Genomic DNA, 21,438 nt, shown 5'->3' with positions numbered 1-21,438 from the left:
CGACTAAAAAATGTGCAGTGTGCACAGATAGAGGAACGCCTTGCTGATCGAGCAGTCGTTCGGTAGTTGCCAGACTTTTCGGTTTGATATCAGTTGACGTAGTGTGCGCACCTTCATATCTTTTCAAGAGAGATCCACCAAATAGTCGGCTGAAAATTTCTGCACTGCGTGGGGCTCTAAATGTGAACTTAGTTTTTAATGCAACACTAAATGTGTATATATCCATACAGAATTCTATACCTAAATGCGTAGTATTTTTGCATCACGAGTAATTTATTAATTTGAACAATTCACAGATTAACTTCGCAAATCGAACTTTTTATTATACCAATTTAGTATGTAAAAAAACAAGTCTCCTGTTCCGCACCAGATGTCACGAACTTTTAAGTAATTACATTGCTTTTCAAATTATCCCGCCTGAAATTATGCATTAGAAAATTATAATACAGCCTTCGCGTTTGTTTTACACTATGTTATGTACACTTCACTATGAATATTCTTCCTGCCACAAATTAGGAACTTCAAAGGACATTTTAATACAAATTACTCTATTAATTTAATAACTTTTAGTAGAATTTTTGCTCAAAATGATTTCATCCGAGCTTTTTTACTAGTTATTTATAAAGCGTATGCCGGCGATGTCGTGGCGATAGTGGCTTTTCTAATCGAAAATAATGCCAGCCTTGATGGAAACGTTCAAGCCTTGAAAGTAGAGCAAGATGTCTTTTAAGTTGCAAATATCAATTGTAGAAATATTTGGATTTACTTGGGCCCGTTAACATGAAGAAACGACTTCATTCCCATCATAACCGGTTTTATGCACCGAATTGATCAGGAGCTTTCTCGACCAAGGACTGCCGCCCCAGTTAACAGCGAAGTTGAGGTGAATTTCACTCCTCGTATTTAGCTACTGAAGAAATTATATGTAGCTAGGTTACTCCAAACGTTTCTGATCAGTGATGGCATCGAGACTAACCCTGAACCTGAAGTATATTTTTGCTGCGTTTGCCAAAGAAAGTTGCACTTGAACTCAAAATTGGTGGTGTCCTATTAAGACTTGTTCAGGTTGTTAAGATTCATAGGAAGTGGACCAATCGGTTTGTAAGCTTATGCTGTGGTAGCTATAAAGCGCCCACAGCCTCTTCTAAGTACCTCATTTGAAATCTCCACGGTCCCCCGGAGCTCACCACTGCAGCATAAATCCACCTCTCGATACATGTATGGCTCCCCACCTTATTTAGATCCGAAATAGATGTATTATTGAGATCGTATAAAACCACGCCCACTTTTTATATGTTAGTAATAAATTTCCGCCCGTTAATCTGATGTTACAAGCTACAACATGAGAAAAGTTTGAATATTTTTCAAATTTCGGCAAGGTACCTGCTGCGTAACATAATGAAGCAAAATTGCTAAATGATGAACCCAATAAATGAAATACGGCGATGAAAAATTGTTTCTGTACTTATTTAATTCGCTGAAAACAACACATTTCACGATGGTAATAGTTTACTTGATATTCGGCGAAGTCATAATATGTTGGCGAGCATTTCACATCAAACACATTCTGGTAAATTGTTGTTGAATCTCCAATTTTATCGACTCAGTATTAGCATTGATATAATCCACAAAAATAGGTTCCATGTTCCATTGCTGCATCATCTCTTTGTATTCTCTACGGGCTAACTCTTCTGTATCACGAGTGTTGGATAGAAAAGTTAGGCGGCGAGATTGAATGTTATTCTGCCGAGTTCAGATGAATGATTTCAACTTAATTTCTACATTGGTGCGTCAAAAGATGTTGCGTTGATTAACGAATCTTTACTTTGAATCGTGGCTGACTGTATACTCATTATGCCTCGCTTTGAATATTACAGAAATTTGCGCTTGTTGATTTTCTTGTTGAGTTTGATCCTATTTTCCCGATCATATTACCATCATCATTACCAAACTGGTAAACGCATTGAACTCTCTTTCAGCGGAACACTTTTGCGAATACTGTGTTCATCTTACCAATGCTATGTTAAAAAAAAAAAAAAAAAAAAAAAAAAAAATATACAGCATCAGATTCCAAAAGTTTATTTTCCCTTCTAAAACCAGATTGAATTTAATTATTTTAGAAAGGTAGATCGCCACATACATGGGGATCTATTTAATAATTCAAGGGACATTCTCGCCTGTCTGCTGTACATATAGACTGCAATTTCTATGACAGTCGGTTCTACGTTACCGGAACGACACGGATTTATATCCGACCAAGGACTTATATGTATGAAAATTAAACACATTCTTCTCACTTTTACTTTTTGTTTATATTAATTTAATAAATAAGTTAATTTTATGTTTTTTTCAGTCGATTCTAACCTATTACATTTTTAGACAATACTAAATATTGTAATAATAAATGCTCAACTAATTATAGCGAGCGAGGCTTATCAATTAAGAACTATTATTTAGACTAAGATTATTTATCTTGAGATGGGCAGTTATGAGTGGTTGTTTTTTCAATAAAAATTTACAAAATTCTTTTGAGATCTGCAAAGAGTCCAAGAAAATTAATAAATCATTAGTTGATTAAAAAAAAATTAAAATTTGTTTTCTTCAAATATAATTATCAGAGAAAAATTGTAATCAAATAAATTCATAAGTCTAACATATTTCGGAAATCATCACAATATTTAAACGAAATAATTAGAGTTCACGAATATTACTATTTGTTGTATTAGTTCTATTTTTATATTGTATTACGAGAGTAAAGCCAACAATATAATAGAACAAATACGGCAACAAATAGCACATGTGAGCTCCATAAAAATATTTAAAAAATTATTACCTTTTGATGACCTCAGCAGATTCCTTAGATGTACTTTACATTAAAGCCGATTAAAAAACTGCAAGAAAATAAAAATTTCATTGTTAAAATTATAATTATTTCAATTAAAGTATACATCATATCAAATACAGAATCAGTTAAAAAGTTTACACTAATCAAATATTTTCATAGGTGTCCCAAGGTAAATCGTTGTTCATCATAGATTCAAATGATACGTGTATGTACGTATGTGTTTATACTAACCTAATAAACGCCAATCGAAGTATGCATGGATGATGAATTCTGCGAAGGGTAGTAGCTTAACTGCAAATAAAAAAACAATCATTTTAAAAGTTGCCAAGTTTATTCAATATATTACGAGAATATTACTATATATTACACTAATCAGTAAAAAATATTTACACTAATCACAGACTTCATAGGTGTCCCAAGGTAAAACTCTAATCATCACTAAAAATTAAATTTGACATCACAGAGAAGTACTTTTTTCCAGTATGCCCAGTTAAATTGAAGATTCAAAGAACAAACAAAATTAATTATATCATTGACTTACGTCTATCTGAATTTATAAATGTCTTTCTGGATCTACACGTTGAGTCATCAAGCCAACCAGTATTTGAAATGCCTGCAAAATAAGAAAAGTGTTTATGAGTACTTTGAAAGAAGTAAACTACATACACGCGCACAATCAATTGGTAGTTAAATGAAAAATCAGTTATAAGTTCGGATTTGCTGTAATCATTAGATTTCAGGTTCTAACATATGTGTCTAAGAACTATGGTCATCACGTCAATAATAAAGAATTTGTAAGCCGTAGCGGAAATTAATTACTATTCTATAAACCCACCTTAAAAAGCGTAGCGCGTGCGTATATCCTCCAGTTTTTTGCATATCTGGTTCGGAGTTCGGAACATATCGCTGGCAATGCTCTTCTGTTTGGCCGGGTCTATAGATAAATACTGTTCGCATAAATCGCCATCCAGCACATTTTTCACGGTATAGTATGAACTTCTGTAGCTCAAATGATCGCGACCACATAGTGGCGGATTTTCATTGCGCATATGCATCTCCAAATGTTGGAAGAAGTCGAAGTCCTCGCGACTGGTAAATGGTACAAAAGCACCGACGGTACCGCTAAGTGTTGCGTATATTAATGCTTCGGAGCCACCAGGTATTAAAGTAGCTTTCTGCAAGGACATTATGATTTCACCCACATGAAAAGAGGAAATATTCTCCGATTTTTGTGACGCTCCAGACAGCAAACCGCGGTCCCACAGCGATTTAGTGCCAGTTGGATCCTCATCAACATCATCCGTTACAGAGTGTGGTAATCGCTGCACACTCATATTGCCAAATTTATCAGCGATGGCAATTGTATCGTAGTCCAATAAGGTGGTAGCAGTTACCCAACGTGGATGTGTGTCATCTGCGAAAATGATAAGTTGATTTTCTGCTCTCTTATATCGTACAAAGAAAACTGATTCTTGTACATCCGACACATAGACGCGGTGCCCCATTGCCTGTATATTGACAATTTGATATGGAATGTGTTTATTTTCACACTTGCGAAGCAACTTCTTTTTCCCCAAGTCATAAATTCGTAATATCCGACCACAACCTGCCAATAATCGTCCCTGGAAACTGGCCAATGCACCCGGTACTTCATCGATTTCGGTGCGATGCATAAATTCTACATTCGAGCAGGTGGGATCAATTTTGTAAATGTCAATACAACCACCATTCGTTATACGCGGGTTTAGCTGCAATTCTTTAGCCACACCAAGTGCCAAGTAATATCGTCCATCGGCAGCAATGTTAAACTTGAGAATGCACATGGACATGATTGCTTCATTTTGCACAAATGGTATTTTAAAAAATGTATGCCCATGTATAGGGTCCAATCCACGTATTTGCGAAGCCCACAAACCCAGGCCAGCTTTAGGTGACGAGAACGTTTCCTCAGGTAAAACTTCGCTAATAAATGCATTCGCCATTTCATTGGCCAACTCGCGTTCCTCATCGCCTGCAGCCATTCGCATTTCTTCTGCCATTTGCTGTTTACGTGCGTTTTTTGTCTCATCTGTGTATGCATTGTGATCAGTTTCCGCAATAATCATACGACCCGTATCTGGATGAATAGCAAAAGCGCGTGGTGTGTACTCAAGAGGAAAAGAAACCTGGTTAAATACTGCGCCCAATTTTTCCAAAGCCAAAATACGCAGCGTATTGGTCGAGATGGCAACGACTCCTTCGCTACACTGTTCACTAGAGAATCCCGAAGCATATTCAAGGGTTTCATAAGATAATGGTGTTAGGTGGAATCGATTTTGATGATAGTATGAGAGCCAAGTGCGACTAGACATAGCAAGTACAGCTTCCGAGCCTTGCATTCGTATCCGAAAGAGCTTTACTGGTCGAGAGCCAAGATAACGAGTACGCGTGTCAGCCAAGTCGCCAGATACCGGGTCTAATACAGTACGCAATAGCACACCATTGCTCAGGCCAATATTAAGGTAAATTGTGCCCTTTGTAGAAGTGTTGGTAGTACGATCACCGGGTTCATCATTTGCACCACTTGTAGTACTTTCTGTATGCCCCATTTCGACTATGCAAAGCGACTCGGCAGGTGATGGCAAAGCTTGCATAGAGCAGGGTGAAAGACAATCATTTGGATCTAAAGAGATAATGCGTACAGTGTTGTCAGCCAAACCAACAGCTAAAAACCACGAGCGTTGTTCGCCCTCCGGTACTTGACCGAGAGCCATACACATGATTTCATTAGGCATTTCCGAACGCTCAGTATATTCGTTCAGTTCGCCAGTCTGTAAAAACGAAAATTTATATGAAAGTATTTTTCCGGGAAAAAATAAATGCAAATTTTATTATTGGTTGGGTGTATTCAGCACTGCAGGACACAAAGTGTCTCAACATGATTGTTCTTTATCGTGTTTTTGTCATCATTATGAAATGTTTTATGTTTATAGTCGGTATAAATTTAGAATACATATTTACTTACGGCATCCATTTCGAAGTAAACTAGTTCTCTTCCTGACAGCGTGATTACCACTTGACGCTGATTTACGGCACATTTTGTAATCGATTTCTTTCCAGGAGCTTTCCATTCATTCACACGCTTATCAGAACGTATATGACGTATACCATCGGGATACACTTGAACCAGAGCATCATCACCCAAAGAAGAACAACTCAAAGTGGGAGTGGTTCCTAGGAAACCACTGTCTGTTACTTCTTCGACGGTCTCACCAATGCTTAAAACAAGCGTAGCATTCACAAATGACACTATTATATAAGCGTCGAACTCGTCTGCAAAATATAAATTAAAATAATAGGAATGTATCCGAGAATTTTCAAGTAATACAAGAATTTACTGTTAAAAGATATATCTGTCGACAATGAATAGTCAGATAACCTTAGTTTAATCAAATAAAATCAGTTGAAACACGGATATGTAACATCATATATATTCATTGCCAACAATTTCTAATCGCTTTGTTTAGTATATGTATTTTTACGATATCAGCTTAAATCCTACACTGATAAAAATCAGTGATTTTAAATAATGTTGCCTTACCTATAATTGTGGTGCTATTTAATACAATTTAACTCATTGTACACATGCACAGTTCTATATCAGATGTGTCTGCGTATATAATTAAATCATTTCAGTTTAATTTTATGCAAAATTCGACAGACACGTCGACCGGCACAAAACAATGCATGAGTTAACCGCCTGAAATAAAAAAGAACTGGTGTTTGATTTTTACGTTTTTCTAACTTGATTCCTTTGCATTTAGGATTAAAATTTTGTGTGCTTGAAATGGTATAATGGAGCAGGATGGGTGAATAAGGTGAGGAGATGGTACTTTTTATACATAAGCATCAAATGCACCAGCTTACATTAAATATAATGACAACTATAGGCTTAATACAAACAATCCACACAACGCAAAGGCATTCGATCAATGTCTTTTACGGTGAGCACGATACTTAATCAAGAAAAAAAAAAGAAGTTAATGTAAACTAATTAGTATTTAGTCGAAAGATTAAGCACAATATATACTAATAAAAAACTTCGATTATTGGTGATGGCCTAGAAGTTTTATTAAGGCCGGCGGGCCAATTAGATGTCCTAAATTCAGTAGTTTTCGCGAAGCGTTGTAGGATGAGAAAAAAAACAATTAGCCAAATGAAGTCTTGGGGATAGTTTAATATATATTTGAACTAAAAAAAAAATTTCTACAAAAACAATATATTGTAAGCCGAGTTATCAATAGATTCCCAGAACGCCTTGCCACTGAAGTATCCAACTTCTGTACAAGATAAAACTTGCAATTTTCATCTGAAAACAAAAAAAAAAAAAAAAGATTAATTTTGATGTAATTATCTTCGATGTGAACTAAGAAAATTGGGAGAAACACGTAAAATTCGAATTTTTGGGGAAGGTAGAAAAAAAAGTGGTTTTTCAAGGAAAAAAAAACTCAACTGGGTAAAAAAGTTGCTTAAAAAAAGTTTTTGGAGGTTTTTTTAGTTCACATAGAAGATAATTACATCAAAATTAATAATCTTTTTTTGTTTTTGTTTTCAGATGAAAATTGCAAGTTGTATCTTGTACAGAAGTTGGATACTTCAGTGGCAAGGCGTTCTGGGAATCTATTGATAACTCGGCTTACAATATATTGTTTTTGTAGAAATTTTTTTTTTAGTTCAAATATATATTAAACTATCCCCAAAACTTCATTTGGCTAATTGTTTTTTTTCTCATCCTACAACGCTTCGCGAAAACTACTGAATTTAGGACATCTAATTGGCCCGCCGGCCTTAAATAAAAGCTTTCGATTAATTACTAAAAAAAATTGTGCTCAAATCTGAATGTTTAGTTTCGAGAAAGACTAATTGAAAATTTCAAAATTACTTTATGCATACTCCGAGATGTGTTCAAATTTCTGAGCACTTTCGTCGGATTGTGAGGAAATTTTCTTTGCATATAATTTAGCTTACATAAATATACGCACATACATTTAAAAATGATCTATCTTGAATTTTCGTTTTGAATTTCTTATACCAGGGGCATATAATATAAAAATGAATTCATACTAACCATCAATTCGCTTCTTAACCGTCCATACAGCGTTTGGATTTCCTGGTAGTTCTGATACAGCCATTTCACTAACTTCTAAGCCATGTCGCAGGACACGCATTGAAGAACGAGGACCTCTGCCGCACAACACATAAAGTTGAGGGGTGTCTTCGTTGGCCAAATCAGCAACTTGTGACGAAACTATAGGTGCAAAAGAAGGCATTTCGTCAACCATAACGAGATTTTTTAATGGTCGCGGCGCAAAAAAGAACGTTTCGCCTTCTTCGAGGGGCATAGCTGAGCTGAATTCAGGTTCATCGTCGTCATCTCCAAGATGAGCAATTTGATAGAGATAACTACAAATAAATGTCATTTAATATTAACTTCTTAATGCTTTATATGTTTTTTCTATTCCTTACTGGTTGCAAAATTCACAAGCTACAAACAGGAAACCAGTCTTCAATACACACATGGCAATAGCTGGCGGTACAGTATCGAAATATTTGAGTTTGATCTCAGATACAACATCATCATCTGTTTCAAGAGTTACTTTGAATATATCACCCTGTTCGGTCTGCACCAAAAAGAAGTACATGCTCTTTGTACGATGCGTAGCCGAACAAATGAATATCATCCCACGATCAGGATCATCCAAATCATTTCGCCTGCGTGGTATGGGACAGCGAATGTCATGCTGATCACCCAAATTTTTATATGTAAGATAATTTTCCGAACAAATCAGTACTCCGGATGGGCCATCATTACCACCTGGTACAGATATTAAGAAGTTTGCGTGTTCCTCAAGTGGTTCAGAGTACTTGCGTACAACATGATTAAGACCCAGATCCAATTCATAGAACGTCAAGGTCTGCTGCGTGCGTTGTGCAGCTTCGCCTAAAATTAAAAAGTGATTTTCAGCATATATTACATAACTAATAGATTCTCAATGATTTTACTATAAACGCGTATAGACCAGAGGTTAATAGTTTTAAGGCAGAGTTGATAATTTGTACTGAATTCTTTAAGTTGTCTTACATTAAATTAACTAAAATATTCACTATAGACATTTAAAAATTATTTAAATGAATATTTGCTCAACTATTTGCTTTATTTACAACATAACAGTTAAATATTTGCAATATATTTTAATATAAACACTAAAATACTGTCACTACAGCAGTATTCACCATCCACATATATTTTATATGATATGGGGAATGTTTACGCTGCTACAATATTTTAGCTCTTTGACAAACCAAAGGAGATGTGCTGAATGTTCTCAACTGTCATATCTTGAAAACGTAGTCACTCTGGATTATATACTAGCTATTACTATTGTCGGCAACGTATCAGTGAAGTATTTGCAAAATAAATTAACACAAATACCAATGGTTCAGAAGCCATTATTACTATTGCACTTTGCCAAGCCAAATGAGATGTTTAATCTTCTCAACTGGCATGTCTCAAAGTGCAGCTCTTTGACAAACCAAATGGGATATTCTCAGTGTTCTCAACTGTCATGTCTTAAAAACGTAGTCACTCTGGATTATATGTTAGCTATTACTATTGTCGGCAACGTATCAGTGAAGTATTTGCAAAATAGTTTAATACAAATACCAATGGTTCAGAAGCCATTATTATAGCACTTTGCCAAGCCAAATGAGATGTGTTAATCTTCTCAACTGGCATGCCTTTAAAAGTGCAAAATGAAGAAAAATATTACCCAAATTATATCATACAAACCTGTAGGATCATTATCTGCTTCTTCGTAGTCGATTTCTAAGCATGCAAATAATGGATTATCAAAACCGACATCAACTCCTACCATATGATAGGTGAGCGTATTCGATTTATGTGCTTCCAAAGGCGAGGATATTGTAAGACGAGCTTGCGTATCACGATTGAGAATGTAGGCCAACTTCTGTTTCTCCACTGCACCTATCATAACAGCACGTCCTTTAGGATCTATAGCAAAATATTGCCCTGGAACAATACGCCGACAACCAGATTTGCCAAAAGTTTCTTGATGCACTTTGTCTAGAGAATTCTTGGTAGGATTATACTCAAGAATAACAATTCGTCCTGAATCGGAGCCAACGACAATGTAATCTATTAAGAAAAATAATCTGTTAGGAATATAATACAGCAAAAACGGCGATCTTGTTTCTCAGAGTTTCAGTTCAATATGCTACAAAGCCATATCAAATGCGACGCCGAGCTATTTGCTATAGCACATAGACGTTTATATGTTAGTCTTATTGAAGGATTCAATAATATATGAAGCTTCAATAGGGATTCGTGCACATTTATATTAATAAATCGTTTGCGATTAAAGCTCACCTTTAGTTCCTCCCGTCAGTCTGAAAGACATCAAGGCACGTATACACCCAAAAACTTCTACAGACAAGACCGTGTGTACCTTTCCCGTATTCGAATCTGGGCGTACCAACTCCAAGGATTTTCCACGGGAGAGAATCACCTCCTGCTGTTTTCCACCAGAGAAGTTCCCATGCACGGCATGTGTAATGCCAGTGCCTTTTTGTAAGGTTAAATTGTATAGATACATATTTTACAACTTCCCCTAAAAACGAAGACAAATTAAGGTTATAATTTCATTTTCATTTTTCTTTTCTTCTTAGACAGATTTTTTGGTTGTACTATTCGGGAATACCATGGTTACAGTAAGAAAATTCGGTGTAACCTAACGATGCAAGTGAATAGCGAACTTCTTCATTTAGCACGTTAAAAATGCGACCAAAGCGCGGACAATTCCGCGTCTCTGGAGATACATCGTGCAAAAAATTATTCCTCTCTTCCTTGTTAACAAATCACGATTTCTCCAGATATATTTGACATTAAAATATTACCTTCCGTCCTTTTTTTCAAAGGATTTGTTCTTTTGCATATGGATGCTACTCGATTTAATTAGCGTACAGCCACCAAATCTCCATGTTCTTAAAATTAAACACGGAAATATCCACCAAGGCCATAAAATAGTACTAAACACCTCAAAGAACGGAATCGAAATGGACGAAAATGAAGCAAAATGAAGCGGGGAAAGCAAAGCGAACATCGGCGAATTCATAAAAGGTGATTAAGACCAAGGCGAATTGAGTACCATAGGTGGCGTCTTCCCAAAATATTGCTTTTTCGCGATTTTGACAAGACTGACATCAGTTCTCTTTCCCATATAAAACAAACGAACAAAACAAACAAAATAATGACAAATTACATCTTTGTGAAAATTCAGTAAATGGCTTGGTAGTTTTGGGATTTTTAAACTAATGAAACGAAGTGCTGTGCGTTAAATTGTTAAAGCATAAAATAATATAATGCTTCCAAACGCAGTTTTTCTGCATTTTTGAGCGGAAGACATCGTGGCAAGTAGGTGTGTGTGTGTGTATGTATAATTTCTTGTGTTTGGTTGGATTCTTGTACCTAAGAATTTTAGAAGTTTAATATTACCTTTTTTCGAATGAATTTTGCCTTTGATTGGACAGTTTCAATACGGCAATGGCCCAAAACATACTTTACGTCTTGTAAAAACGTTGTTGGAGAGTAAAGGAATCGATATAATGATTTGACCGACCCATCCTCCTTATTTAAATCCGATTGAAGGATTGTGGAAGTTTGTTAAAGAAAATCTAGGATGCCTTACATCGAGAAATAGGGAAGAAAATTGGGAAAAAGACACAAATTGAGTCTGTGTGGCCCTAGTTGTATCTAGGCCGAAAAACAAATACATGTTTTGCTACCAATTTTTAATACTCGTGTATATATATATAATTTTTGAGTTCTATTTCTATGATTATATTTTCTTGTCAATTGAGTTTCACCATTGTTTCCTTTAAAGTCTTTTTAGGCCTTTACCAAATGAAATATAGTATTTATACAGTTTTACTCTACTAATATGTAAAATTCAAAAATATTTTTTAATACTTTTTTAAAGGTATAGGGGTGTATGAAGCTCTATCCCCATCATCCCCACTGAACTGTAAAGTATATCATACACTTGTGGACAAAATAATAGGTGTGTGCTGAATCTGTACTGATTTACGCCCAATAGTGTAATAACTGTTATTTATTTTTGATACCGCTACATTTTAATGAAATAAAAGGGAAACTAGAACGTAAGTAAAAAACATTTTTGCGACTCAATTGGTAATTTTGCGTGTTATTGGAAAGTAATGATTGTTTGATTGAATTCGCTTGGCCATAAAAATAGGTGTATCAGCATTTTTTCGAAAATACCTTGTTATTTGAAGTGTTATCAAGTATGTTTTGCTGCATTGTTCAATTTGTATTATTTTGACTGGTCCAATAATTATTTAGAATGGGTCGTAATAGCCACTGCACCGAAGTAGAGCGTCAATTCGTTAAGAAACTTCGTGCGGAAGGGAAAACGTATCGCTACATTGCCAATACATTGGGACGGTTGGAAAACTTTGTTACGAACTCTTTAAAAAAGAAGTGTGAGAAAGAAAATCGTGGACGGCCAAGATTGACGGGCCCGGCAGAGGATCGCCGTATAGTTCTTATGACCAAAAAGGATCCTTTTGTGTCTTCGCGACAAATCGCAGTAGAAATGGGATTGAATATAAGCTCGCGGACAATACGACGGCGCTTAGTGGACGCTAATCTACCAGGACGAAAAGCTAGAAGAGTTCCACTTCTACGAAAGGTGCACATACAGAGAAGAAAAGCATTTGCTAATGAGCACAGAGATTGGTATGGTCCTACTGGAGAAAAAAAGTGGCGAAATATTATATTTAGTGACGAAGTAAAGATGAATTTATACGGTAATGATTCCAAAAGAAGAGTACGCCGCCCGAAAGGCAAAGAATTTGCGTCTCAGTATACCAAAAAGATCATTAAACATGGAGGTGGAAACATTATGGTGTGGGGATGTTTCTCTTGGCAGGGTGTTGGTCCTTTATTTTAGATAAAAGACACAATGACCGCGGTTGAGTATAGGGATATTTTGCAAAATGTTATGCTTCCATATGCAGAAGAAAACATGCCTTTGAGATGGTGTCATCAGCAAGATAATGACCCCGTGACATACCTCGAGGTTGGTGTCGGAGTGGCTAAGAAATGCAAACATAAGTTGTATGCAATTGCCAAGTCAATCCCCTGGTCTCAATCCTATTGAGAACTTGTGGAGTGATTTGAAGAGGAGACTGGAAGACTTTGCATTCCAAAACAAGGAGCAATTGTGGCAGAAAACCAAGGAAATATGGGATGCTACCCCTTTAGAAACCTGCCAAAAATTATAAATATCCATGCCCAACAGAATAGGCAAACTTATACAGAACCATGGAGGATATACTGGTTATTGAAATACTAGCGGTTAAATTTAAGTTGAACTGTCTTTTTGTTTTGTTTTTTGTCATATAATATTTCACGCCTATTATTTAGACCAATGGTATTTTTTGTTATAATTAAATTTTCATTTGTGTGTAAAAAGTAAAATGAATTTCAACATATTTTTATTTAATGAAATAAAACATTACTAAAACAATAAAAAAAACTCTTGTTTTTACAAATTTTTGAATGTTATTAAAAAAAACTTTGTTACACCTATTATTTTGTCCATAAGTGTATATATATCATATATTATACATTGAAAATATTTTAAATACCTGTGTAAAACAAGTAATAACACATGTTTGACTGCATATTTTATGAATTGAAATGAAGTTTAGAAGAAGTTTGCCTAGAATTACTCATGCTGCTAAAAAACGATGACTTATGGTGTTCATACTCACGAACGTAAACGTACACCCGTATCAGATGATACAATGAAACAACGATCTACGATGCTACGGAACGGAACGGTGGTGAGATTTCATTTACATGGGGCTCTTATTAATTTCATCGTGGCAGCTGATACGTGCGTACGTTTACGTTGGTGAGTGGAAGCACCATTAGGACCCCCGCCCACCGTTCGAATAACCGTCGTAGCGTTGCGTACATATGTTAAACTGGCGAACCGCACACGGACTGATTTTCATGTATTTTTTTAATGATGTAAAATTGATATTCAAAAGGTCTAAAATAGTTTTGTCTGCAATTAAAAATTCTCTGAACTTTATTAAAAAATTTTGTAATTAACAAAATTTTCATCTTCTTCTAAATAATTATCTACAGATAGCAATGTTTAAAAAAAAAAGTTTCCCTAGTGATCTATAAACGAGTTGAAGGGATGAAACACTGCTTTTTCAAAGAAGTAGGGTGGATAAATCCACCTCTCACCTTCTTGTACTCCGTCCACTACATAAACATCTCGAAAAGAATAATACTTCCCTTAGCGTAATCATAATCCTTTCCTCCGCACTAATACCTTCGTGCATATTAGTATTTTGTTTTTGAATAGTTGGCTTCACAATTTGTACAAGTTGCTTAAAAGCATTTTTAGACATCTTAGAAAATGTCTGAAAATTGCAATCATCCTCTTATAACTCCATCGTGGCAATGAACAATCTGCTGCTTGGGTTATTCCTTGTGTCTCCCCGATGGAAAAGATAATAGAAAAAATAAATTCCTCTTCATGGCTCGACATATTGACAACTCGTACTTTGACGATAGCTAAATAGTTGCATTGTGTGCGAACAAGCAAGCAAATCGTCATCGTCGCTACATTAAAAGATTTTGTTGTGCCAATGACGAATCGACCCGTGTGTGAAGGCCCCTAATAAGATTGCCGTTAGTCAAGGCGAATCTATATCTTTGCTTTGCCGTTAGAACTTAACGCCATATATAACATTAACATATGTTGTTTCGTTCACATTGGTTTGATTTTGCTAATAAATATAAACGAAAAATGAGTGGGCCTCCAGTGAAGAAACGAAAATTCGGACAAAGAAAGCAAAACAAATTGTTTAGTGCAACTCGTGGCAAATTCCTAGAAGCAGGACAGCGTGGTTTCTTGGCTACATGCAACTTCCGCGAAAAAGATTGCATTCGAGAGGCTTTTAATGTCCTAAACCACTATGCAGATGAACTATATGGCTCAGACGAAAATGAAGCAACTAAGCCGGTAGTGGACAAGGAAGTGGAATCAGACGACATATTAGATGACTTACAAAAAGAAATTGATGCCTTGAAAGCAAAACTCCAAAGTCGGAAGGGTCCTTCTAAGCAGCGCTTTTTCGCAGTGGACACTGGAGCAACAAATTGTGTATTCATTCGTACTACACTGCTAAACCCAGTCGAATTAGGTACTGCAATTGTCAAAGATGTGGCAATCACACGCGAGCAAAAATCACGCTTTTTATTACGCCTAGTGCCAGTGGAAGTGGTGTGTCATGCTAATTTGAAAGATATTACCGACGCAGGTAGTCTACTTTTTGATAAGTATTTTCTCAAAAAAGGGACTACCTTTGCAATTGTATTCAATAAGCGTTACAACAATGCTGTACATCGCGATGATGTTATTCATGAACTAGCGGCGTTGGTGCAATTAAAAAATATGGATAATCGGGTGGATTTAAAACACGCTGAAAAAACTATAGTAGTTGAGGTTATTAAAGGATTATGCTGTATTTCCGTGGTAGATGGATATTTGAAATATAAAAAATATAATCTGATTGAGTTAGCAAATGCCAAAGAAACTAATGAAACGGATACGAAGGCCGGAGAAGAAAAGAAAGAAGAGATAGTTTCAATTGAACTTTCTAAGGACTCTCACGTAGCTGAGGACAACAAAAAAGATGAGTTAGCAAATGCCAAAGAAACTAATGAAACGGATACGAAGGCCGGAGAAGAAAAGAAAGAAGAGATAGTTTCAATTGAACTTTCTAAGGACTCTCTCGTAGCTGAGGACAATAAAAAGGATGAGCCCGATATTTTGGACGTCAAATCTCAGACAGACGAAAATCACTCAGTTTAAATGCATAGCTTTTTTAATACATACCTTTGAAACGTAGCTAATATAATAAAATATTTTCAAAAAAAAAACTTTGTAGTTTTTCTATTTACGTAATCCATAAAACTTCTATTTCAGCCTTATAATATTATTAATTATTTCCATCTGCTGAACTGCTCGATACAAGACAGCCGCTCGTTATAGCCACCACTACCCCGTGGACAGAATTGTGTTTTGTGGATTTTTCTTAACTTTGGTGCCGACTTGAGAGGCCCTGCCGGCAGCTATGTTACCGCCGGCATCGCTCTCGGGATCATTGCACTTACTGAACCTCCTCATCACAAAAAAATGACAACCCTCGAGAAGGACCTACATTGGCAGTTCAAGCATGGCGGAACTTTTTTTTGTCCGACCAAACTAAAATGGTTTTATTTGATTCCAAAACTCACAGGCAATTTGTACAAAGGCTAACTATGTCAGGACAATACAGTGCGGATGTTCCAAAATCAACATATGGTTCTGCTTCTACTACGATACTGGTCCAGTATATTGGATACAAGAAACCATGGATGCCAAGTTGTACCTGGAAGTAATAAAGTCAACTAAGCTACCACATGCGGAGTCAAAAATGCCTCTAAAATTAGTGTATATGCAAGGTAGTGAGGTCATGGGCTAGCTGGCTAATATTGAAGTATTTTTTTGTATTTTATAATGAATTAATTCTATCAAGTTTTTTTTTCTATCATACGCTACAAGTCCCATTTTCAATCAAAATCAAAATGTTTCTTTTTATACATTTATATTTTTATAAAAAATGGAGTTCTGTATTTTTCGTTCATAACAGTATTTCATATAAGCTTTAACATCAGAAAATAAAACAAACAAAAGTCATAAATGAAATCTCGTTTTTTCTTTGGTAGTAATTTTGACTATATACCACTGCAATTATTTCCAACAGAGTTGTATTTACATTTGTTTTTAAATCCAAGAAATTATATTATTTAACACTTAAAGCCAGTTTAATTTAAATAAATATATATATATATATATCAATCACACCCAATAGAAAACTAAATTAAAGATTTATAAATTAGGCAAGTTTACACTCTATTTTCGCGCAGCAGCCGATGATGTTTTTAACAAAACACCAACAGTAGATGCAATCTTCTCATAAACCATAAACATGAGGGCAGCAGTTAGCACTGTTTGCAGTATTTTCGCTTCCAAGCCGCGGAAAAGCCCCTTAAAACCATTATGCTGTAGTATGCTCAGCATTATTTCAATCATACTGGCACCGTCGTTTGAATATTGTTCTGCGGCGGATGACTTCCTTGTGTGATGGCGTTGTTTTGTTTGAATCAATTGCAGTGGATAAGTCAGTAAAGTAGCAAATGCTTTGGCAAGGGCACCTATGACAAAGAAACCTAAACTCGATAGCTCTTTTCCTCTGAATTTCGAGATATTGCGTTTCAGTAGTTCGTACATCATAAATTGCAAAGCCGGATTAGTGACAAGAATTAGCGATGCTACTGTGCCAGACCACAAACCACGAATGCCTTCAGTTTTGGCGACATACACAAGTCCACTGACCAAGTTTTTATAGTATTTGTTAACATCGTCTGATGTACCAGCTACATTACGCATCCGCACACGCGTATTAACAACCCAAAAAGGAGTGGTGCATAGAACATTTATAATGCCGGCAACTGAGCCCAAGAAAAGATCTTTTAAAGCAGACTGCTGTTTATCATCAGAAACTATAGCTTTTAAACTGTAAGTATGTAGAAAGTAGGTGGAATTATAATAATAAAAAATTATAGCAAGCCAACCTGTGAAATGTGTAGAAATATACAAAATTAGAAATGCACAGGCTTTGCAGTACTGGTCCTAAACCGCGATACAAAGCCTGAAAGCCTTCACCAAATATTATATCTTTGATAACTTTTGTGGTGCTTCGGGCTTCTCCAATTTTATCCGGATCTTCAACTGAAGTATTTTAAAAAAGAGATTTAAAATGTTTGAAAATATATGCAATGAATATAAATAAAAAAATAAAATTTTTGCAGTAAATCTGGAACAATTTAACTTACGTTGTAATCTTGAACGCACTGTGTCAAGTGGATAGAATGCGCTCATCGCAATGCATCCGCCCTAAAAAGAGATATATGTATGTATATATAAAAAACATATTTATTGTATTTCTCGACAACAAAAAATTAAGAAAATGAAAACACTAACACACCTACCGCTGCGCCTGACACGGCATGCACCCAAGATTGATAACTAAAGACTTGGCTTAGTTTAGATTGTGCAACCATTTTGTTCCGAAATTGCTATATTTCCCTCGATTGGACTTTAGGCTATGTTAAAGTTCGTTTTTACACTATAATATGTTGATTATGTAGAGCAATTTAAAATTGTACGTTTACATACACGTCCAGGTGCTCGACTCGACACTTAGTCCGGTTAAACCATTTCGCTATCTGCAAACAAAGTTGACACTTAATCGTATTATACCGACTTTGATTAGATTTGCGTTGCGATATATAACTACCTATTGCGTATGGAGAAATCTCTTTTCGTTCTGGGCAATTAATACTGAAAATCACAGCGGCAATATTTGATGAATGAATAGCTCATTTTATTTATTCGAAAGAGGCAGAGAGGTAATTCTAAAATTTACATTAACGCAAGAACAAATTTCTATGCATTTAGCGTCTCACTCAAGGCGAATCTATAAAATTCGCCTTGGTCTCATTGGACATGACAGCAAAATTATTCTCATTTAACCCAAGGCGATTTGAGTGCTCTATTAATACGTTCACATCAAGGTGGATTTAATAAGGTGACAGCATTCACCCAGCTGAATTTTTCGCCGTAGGTATGGCTTACGTCAAAATGATATGCTTTGTTTGTATGTATTGGTATGTCTACATTCGTATGTTTACATTTGCTTGCTGATTTTGACATGATGCTTGCACCAAACGCATCAACAAATACATGAAGGGTTTTACTTATATGTGTTTGCTGTCACCTGTAATAAATTCGCCTTGGTTCACATGGAGTAGATTATCTTCTTTTCGTGCTTAATTCCCAATTCGTAATTAAAAAGAGAGATTACCCATACAAAATTTCTCTCCCGAAATCTGAGATTATAAAATAATCCTGTATTTTCTGTGATAATAAATAATTGTTTTTACGATCGTAAAGAGAAACGTCCAAATAAAAACTAAATAAAAGGGTTGCTAAATAACAATAATACCAGGCCATTCACTGAATTTTCACAAATTCACACAATGTAATTTCTCCTTATTTTGTTTGTTTTGTATTGCGAAGGAGATGACGTCAGACTTGTCAAAATCGCGAAAAATTAATTAACTGTTTTTTAATGGCGCCACCTTAAATACTCAATACACCCTGCTATCATTTTTGCAAGGCGAATTGTTCACCATAGATGGCGCCTTCCCAAAACATTACTTAATTCGCGATTTTTTGCTACCTATTTGAAGAAGCTGTTGAGAAACCGTAAACATTTTTACAAAATAGATCTTGGAAGCATTTGGGCAAGAAAAAGCAATCGAAACATTAGCCATATTTAAAATAAGACAGTTTTTATTTATTTTATTGAACTTAAGCACATTTGAAACATGCCTTTGGACTTAGTTTGTTTGAAAGCAAAGTCATTTGACTTAAGCAATTTTGAAGTGCAAAGGGTTAGCAGAGTTGACAGAGCATTGTTTCCCCTAAGATTAATTGGGACTCTGAAAATATTATACTATATTCCAAACTTCTCTAAATAAACCGAAATTATGTGGATTCCAGGGCACATGGGACTCAGAGGTCCCGGGGTGTTCCCGGCCCGGAGTTCTCAGAGGGGCCCGGACTACGTATTTATATGAATTAGACATAGGGCCCGCATTTGTAATTTTCCCCCGGGTCCCGGATATGCTCTCTACGGCACTGAATATTCCATATACCTTTCATCGTTATCTAGCTAAACAACATTTTCTCAATGTATCCATATTTTGTTGGGAAACACCCAATATCATCAGCAAAAGAATTGTCCAAAATGAACGCGATTTGCCTAAGGTTCGAAAGTGGTATTCATATTGTTTTTATAGGAGAACTAATTATATTTCCATACAAAAATTACTAAAATTAAATTAAAAGTTGATATCTTGATTACTTTTTAAGTTATATTCGACAGCGCGGAAAAAAACGTATTTCGAGAAAAACGCGATTAAAATTTTCGTTCTTATTCATCTTTTGTTCGAGGGTCATCACTTCACTAATTTCATATGGACTTGCTGTTAACCTGAAAATATTGAAAAGATATTCTTAAGAAATGAGTTTTTGAAGCAAAAAAAAAAAAAGAAAAATTTGTGCAAGTTTATTATAAAATAGTGCTATAAGCAAAAAAAAAAAAATATTAATAATTAGAGAATTATATAAAAAAAAAAAAATATTTTGAAATGAAGCATGATGTATTTTGAATTCCAATTCTTTTGGATACTGTACTGCGATTGACAGCGTCCGGCACTCGAAGTGTAACCAACTTCAGACAGCTCGCGCAGCTCATGCACGGGCATCAGCTGCCTGTTAGTTGGCTAAATGACAGTCCAGAGTATTGTTTACAAGCGCGCGAAAAAAGAAAATCAGTAATGGATTTCAAACGTAATAGTGTGATTGCATTATATTTGGCTGGAAAATCACAACCAGCGATTGTTCGCGAGCTGGAGCACCTTAAAGTAAATAAAGTTTTTGTTTGTCGCATCATTACTCGTTACAGTGATACTGGTAGCATCGCGAAACGTCAAGGAGGTGGTCATTAAAAGACTGCAGCGTCACATGAAATGGTTCACAAAGTAAAGAAGCGACCTGAGCGAAATCCCCGAAATCCCCCCAATCAAATGATGAAAGAACTGAAAATATCTGACCGTAGCTTCCGTCGCATACTGAAAAATTATCTCTAAGTCAAGCCTTACAAGTGGCAAAAGGCGCATGATCTCACACCAAAGCAGCAACAAGTCGGACTTGAGAAAGCGAAGGAGTTGCTCCGCTCGGGCGAAAGCGGTTAATTTCCGAACATTATGTTTTCTGACGAGAAAATTTTTCAAATTGAGCGATTCGTAAACTCCCAAAACGATGGGGTTTATTTGACCGACCGTTCATACTAGAATTTGTGTCATCGATTGGCCCCCAGGAGGCAGCACCCGCCACAGAAAATGGTTTGGGGTGCTGTAACGCGGATGGGCGCTCTCCAATCGTTTTCATCGAGCCTGGCGTTAAGGTAAAAGCGAAATATTATCGGGAAAGTATACTGAAGGTTGCTTTGAAGCCGTGGGCAGGCAAACATTTAGGTGGCAGACCATGGACGTTTCAACAGGATTCGGCACAGTCTCACAAAGCTCGAGCGAACCAAGAATGGCTAAAACACAACCTTCCGAACTTCATAAGGTCCCCGCAATGACTCTCAAATTCACCATACGCGAATCCGATGGGTTAATCTCTTTGGGCCATTTTGGAGAGCAAGGTCCGAACTAAAAGATTCACCAGCAAAAAAAGCCATTGTCCGCTAGTGGGCCAAAACACCTGCAAATCACATTCGGGCAGCTTTCGATTCTTTGCTGAACCGTCTCA

The 21,438-nt window shown here is 36.0% G+C and overlaps 3 protein-coding genes across 4 annotated transcripts; 1 reads left to right on the top strand and 2 right to left on the bottom strand.

The window, feature by feature from the left end:
- Positions 1–2,367: 2,367 nt before the first annotated feature.
- On the bottom strand, positions 2,368–10,954 carry LOC128859643 (splicing factor 3B subunit 3). Its single transcript, XM_054096609.1, has 11 exons — positions 10,799–10,954; positions 10,272–10,512; positions 9,675–10,040; positions 8,351–8,825; positions 7,953–8,287; positions 5,850–6,157; positions 3,681–5,655; positions 3,387–3,458; positions 3,077–3,136; positions 2,834–2,891; positions 2,368–2,535 (listed from the first exon to the last, which is right to left on the bottom strand). The coding sequence occupies exons 2-7, from the start codon at positions 10,495–10,497 to the stop codon at positions 3,682–3,684; spliced, it is 3,684 nt and encodes a 1,227-aa protein (XP_053952584.1). The 5' UTR covers positions 10,498–10,512; positions 10,799–10,954; the 3' UTR covers positions 2,368–2,535; positions 2,834–2,891; positions 3,077–3,136; positions 3,387–3,458; position 3,681.
- Positions 10,955–14,679: 3,725 nt separating this feature from the next.
- On the top strand, positions 14,680–15,887 carry LOC128860594 (THUMP domain-containing protein 1 homolog). Its single transcript, XM_054098211.1, has one exon. The coding sequence runs from the start codon at positions 14,704–14,706 to the stop codon at positions 15,820–15,822; it is 1,119 nt and encodes a 372-aa protein (XP_053954186.1). The 5' UTR covers positions 14,680–14,703; the 3' UTR covers positions 15,823–15,887.
- A 766-nt stretch (positions 15,888–16,653) lies between these two features.
- Positions 16,654–18,537, bottom strand: LOC128860595 (peroxisomal membrane protein PMP34). Of its 2 annotated transcripts, XM_054098212.1 has the most exons (6): positions 18,353–18,537; positions 18,232–18,281; positions 18,045–18,158; positions 17,889–17,949; positions 17,628–17,784; positions 16,654–17,569 (listed from the first exon to the last, which is right to left on the bottom strand). In XM_054098212.1, exons 3-6 carry the CDS (start codon positions 18,114–18,116, stop codon positions 16,906–16,908), a joined length of 954 nt encoding a protein of 317 aa, XP_053954187.1. In that variant the 5' UTR covers positions 18,117–18,158; positions 18,232–18,281; positions 18,353–18,537; the 3' UTR covers positions 16,654–16,905. The 2 variants fall into 2 exon arrangements, with proteins under 2 accessions (XP_053954187.1, XP_053954188.1); XM_054098213.1 differs by lacking the exons at positions 18,232–18,281; positions 18,353–18,537 and having other exon boundaries at positions 18,041–18,103.
- Positions 18,538–21,438: the final 2,901 nt, after the last annotated feature.

This window comes from Anastrepha ludens, chromosome 4 (assembly GCF_028408465.1).
Source record: "Anastrepha ludens isolate Willacy chromosome 4, idAnaLude1.1, whole genome shotgun sequence".
Classification (NCBI taxonomy): Eukaryota; Metazoa; Arthropoda; class Insecta; order Diptera; family Tephritidae; genus Anastrepha; species Anastrepha ludens.
The sequence above is the reverse complement of the archived record's forward strand: the minus strand, read 5'-3'. Positions and strand labels throughout refer to the sequence as shown.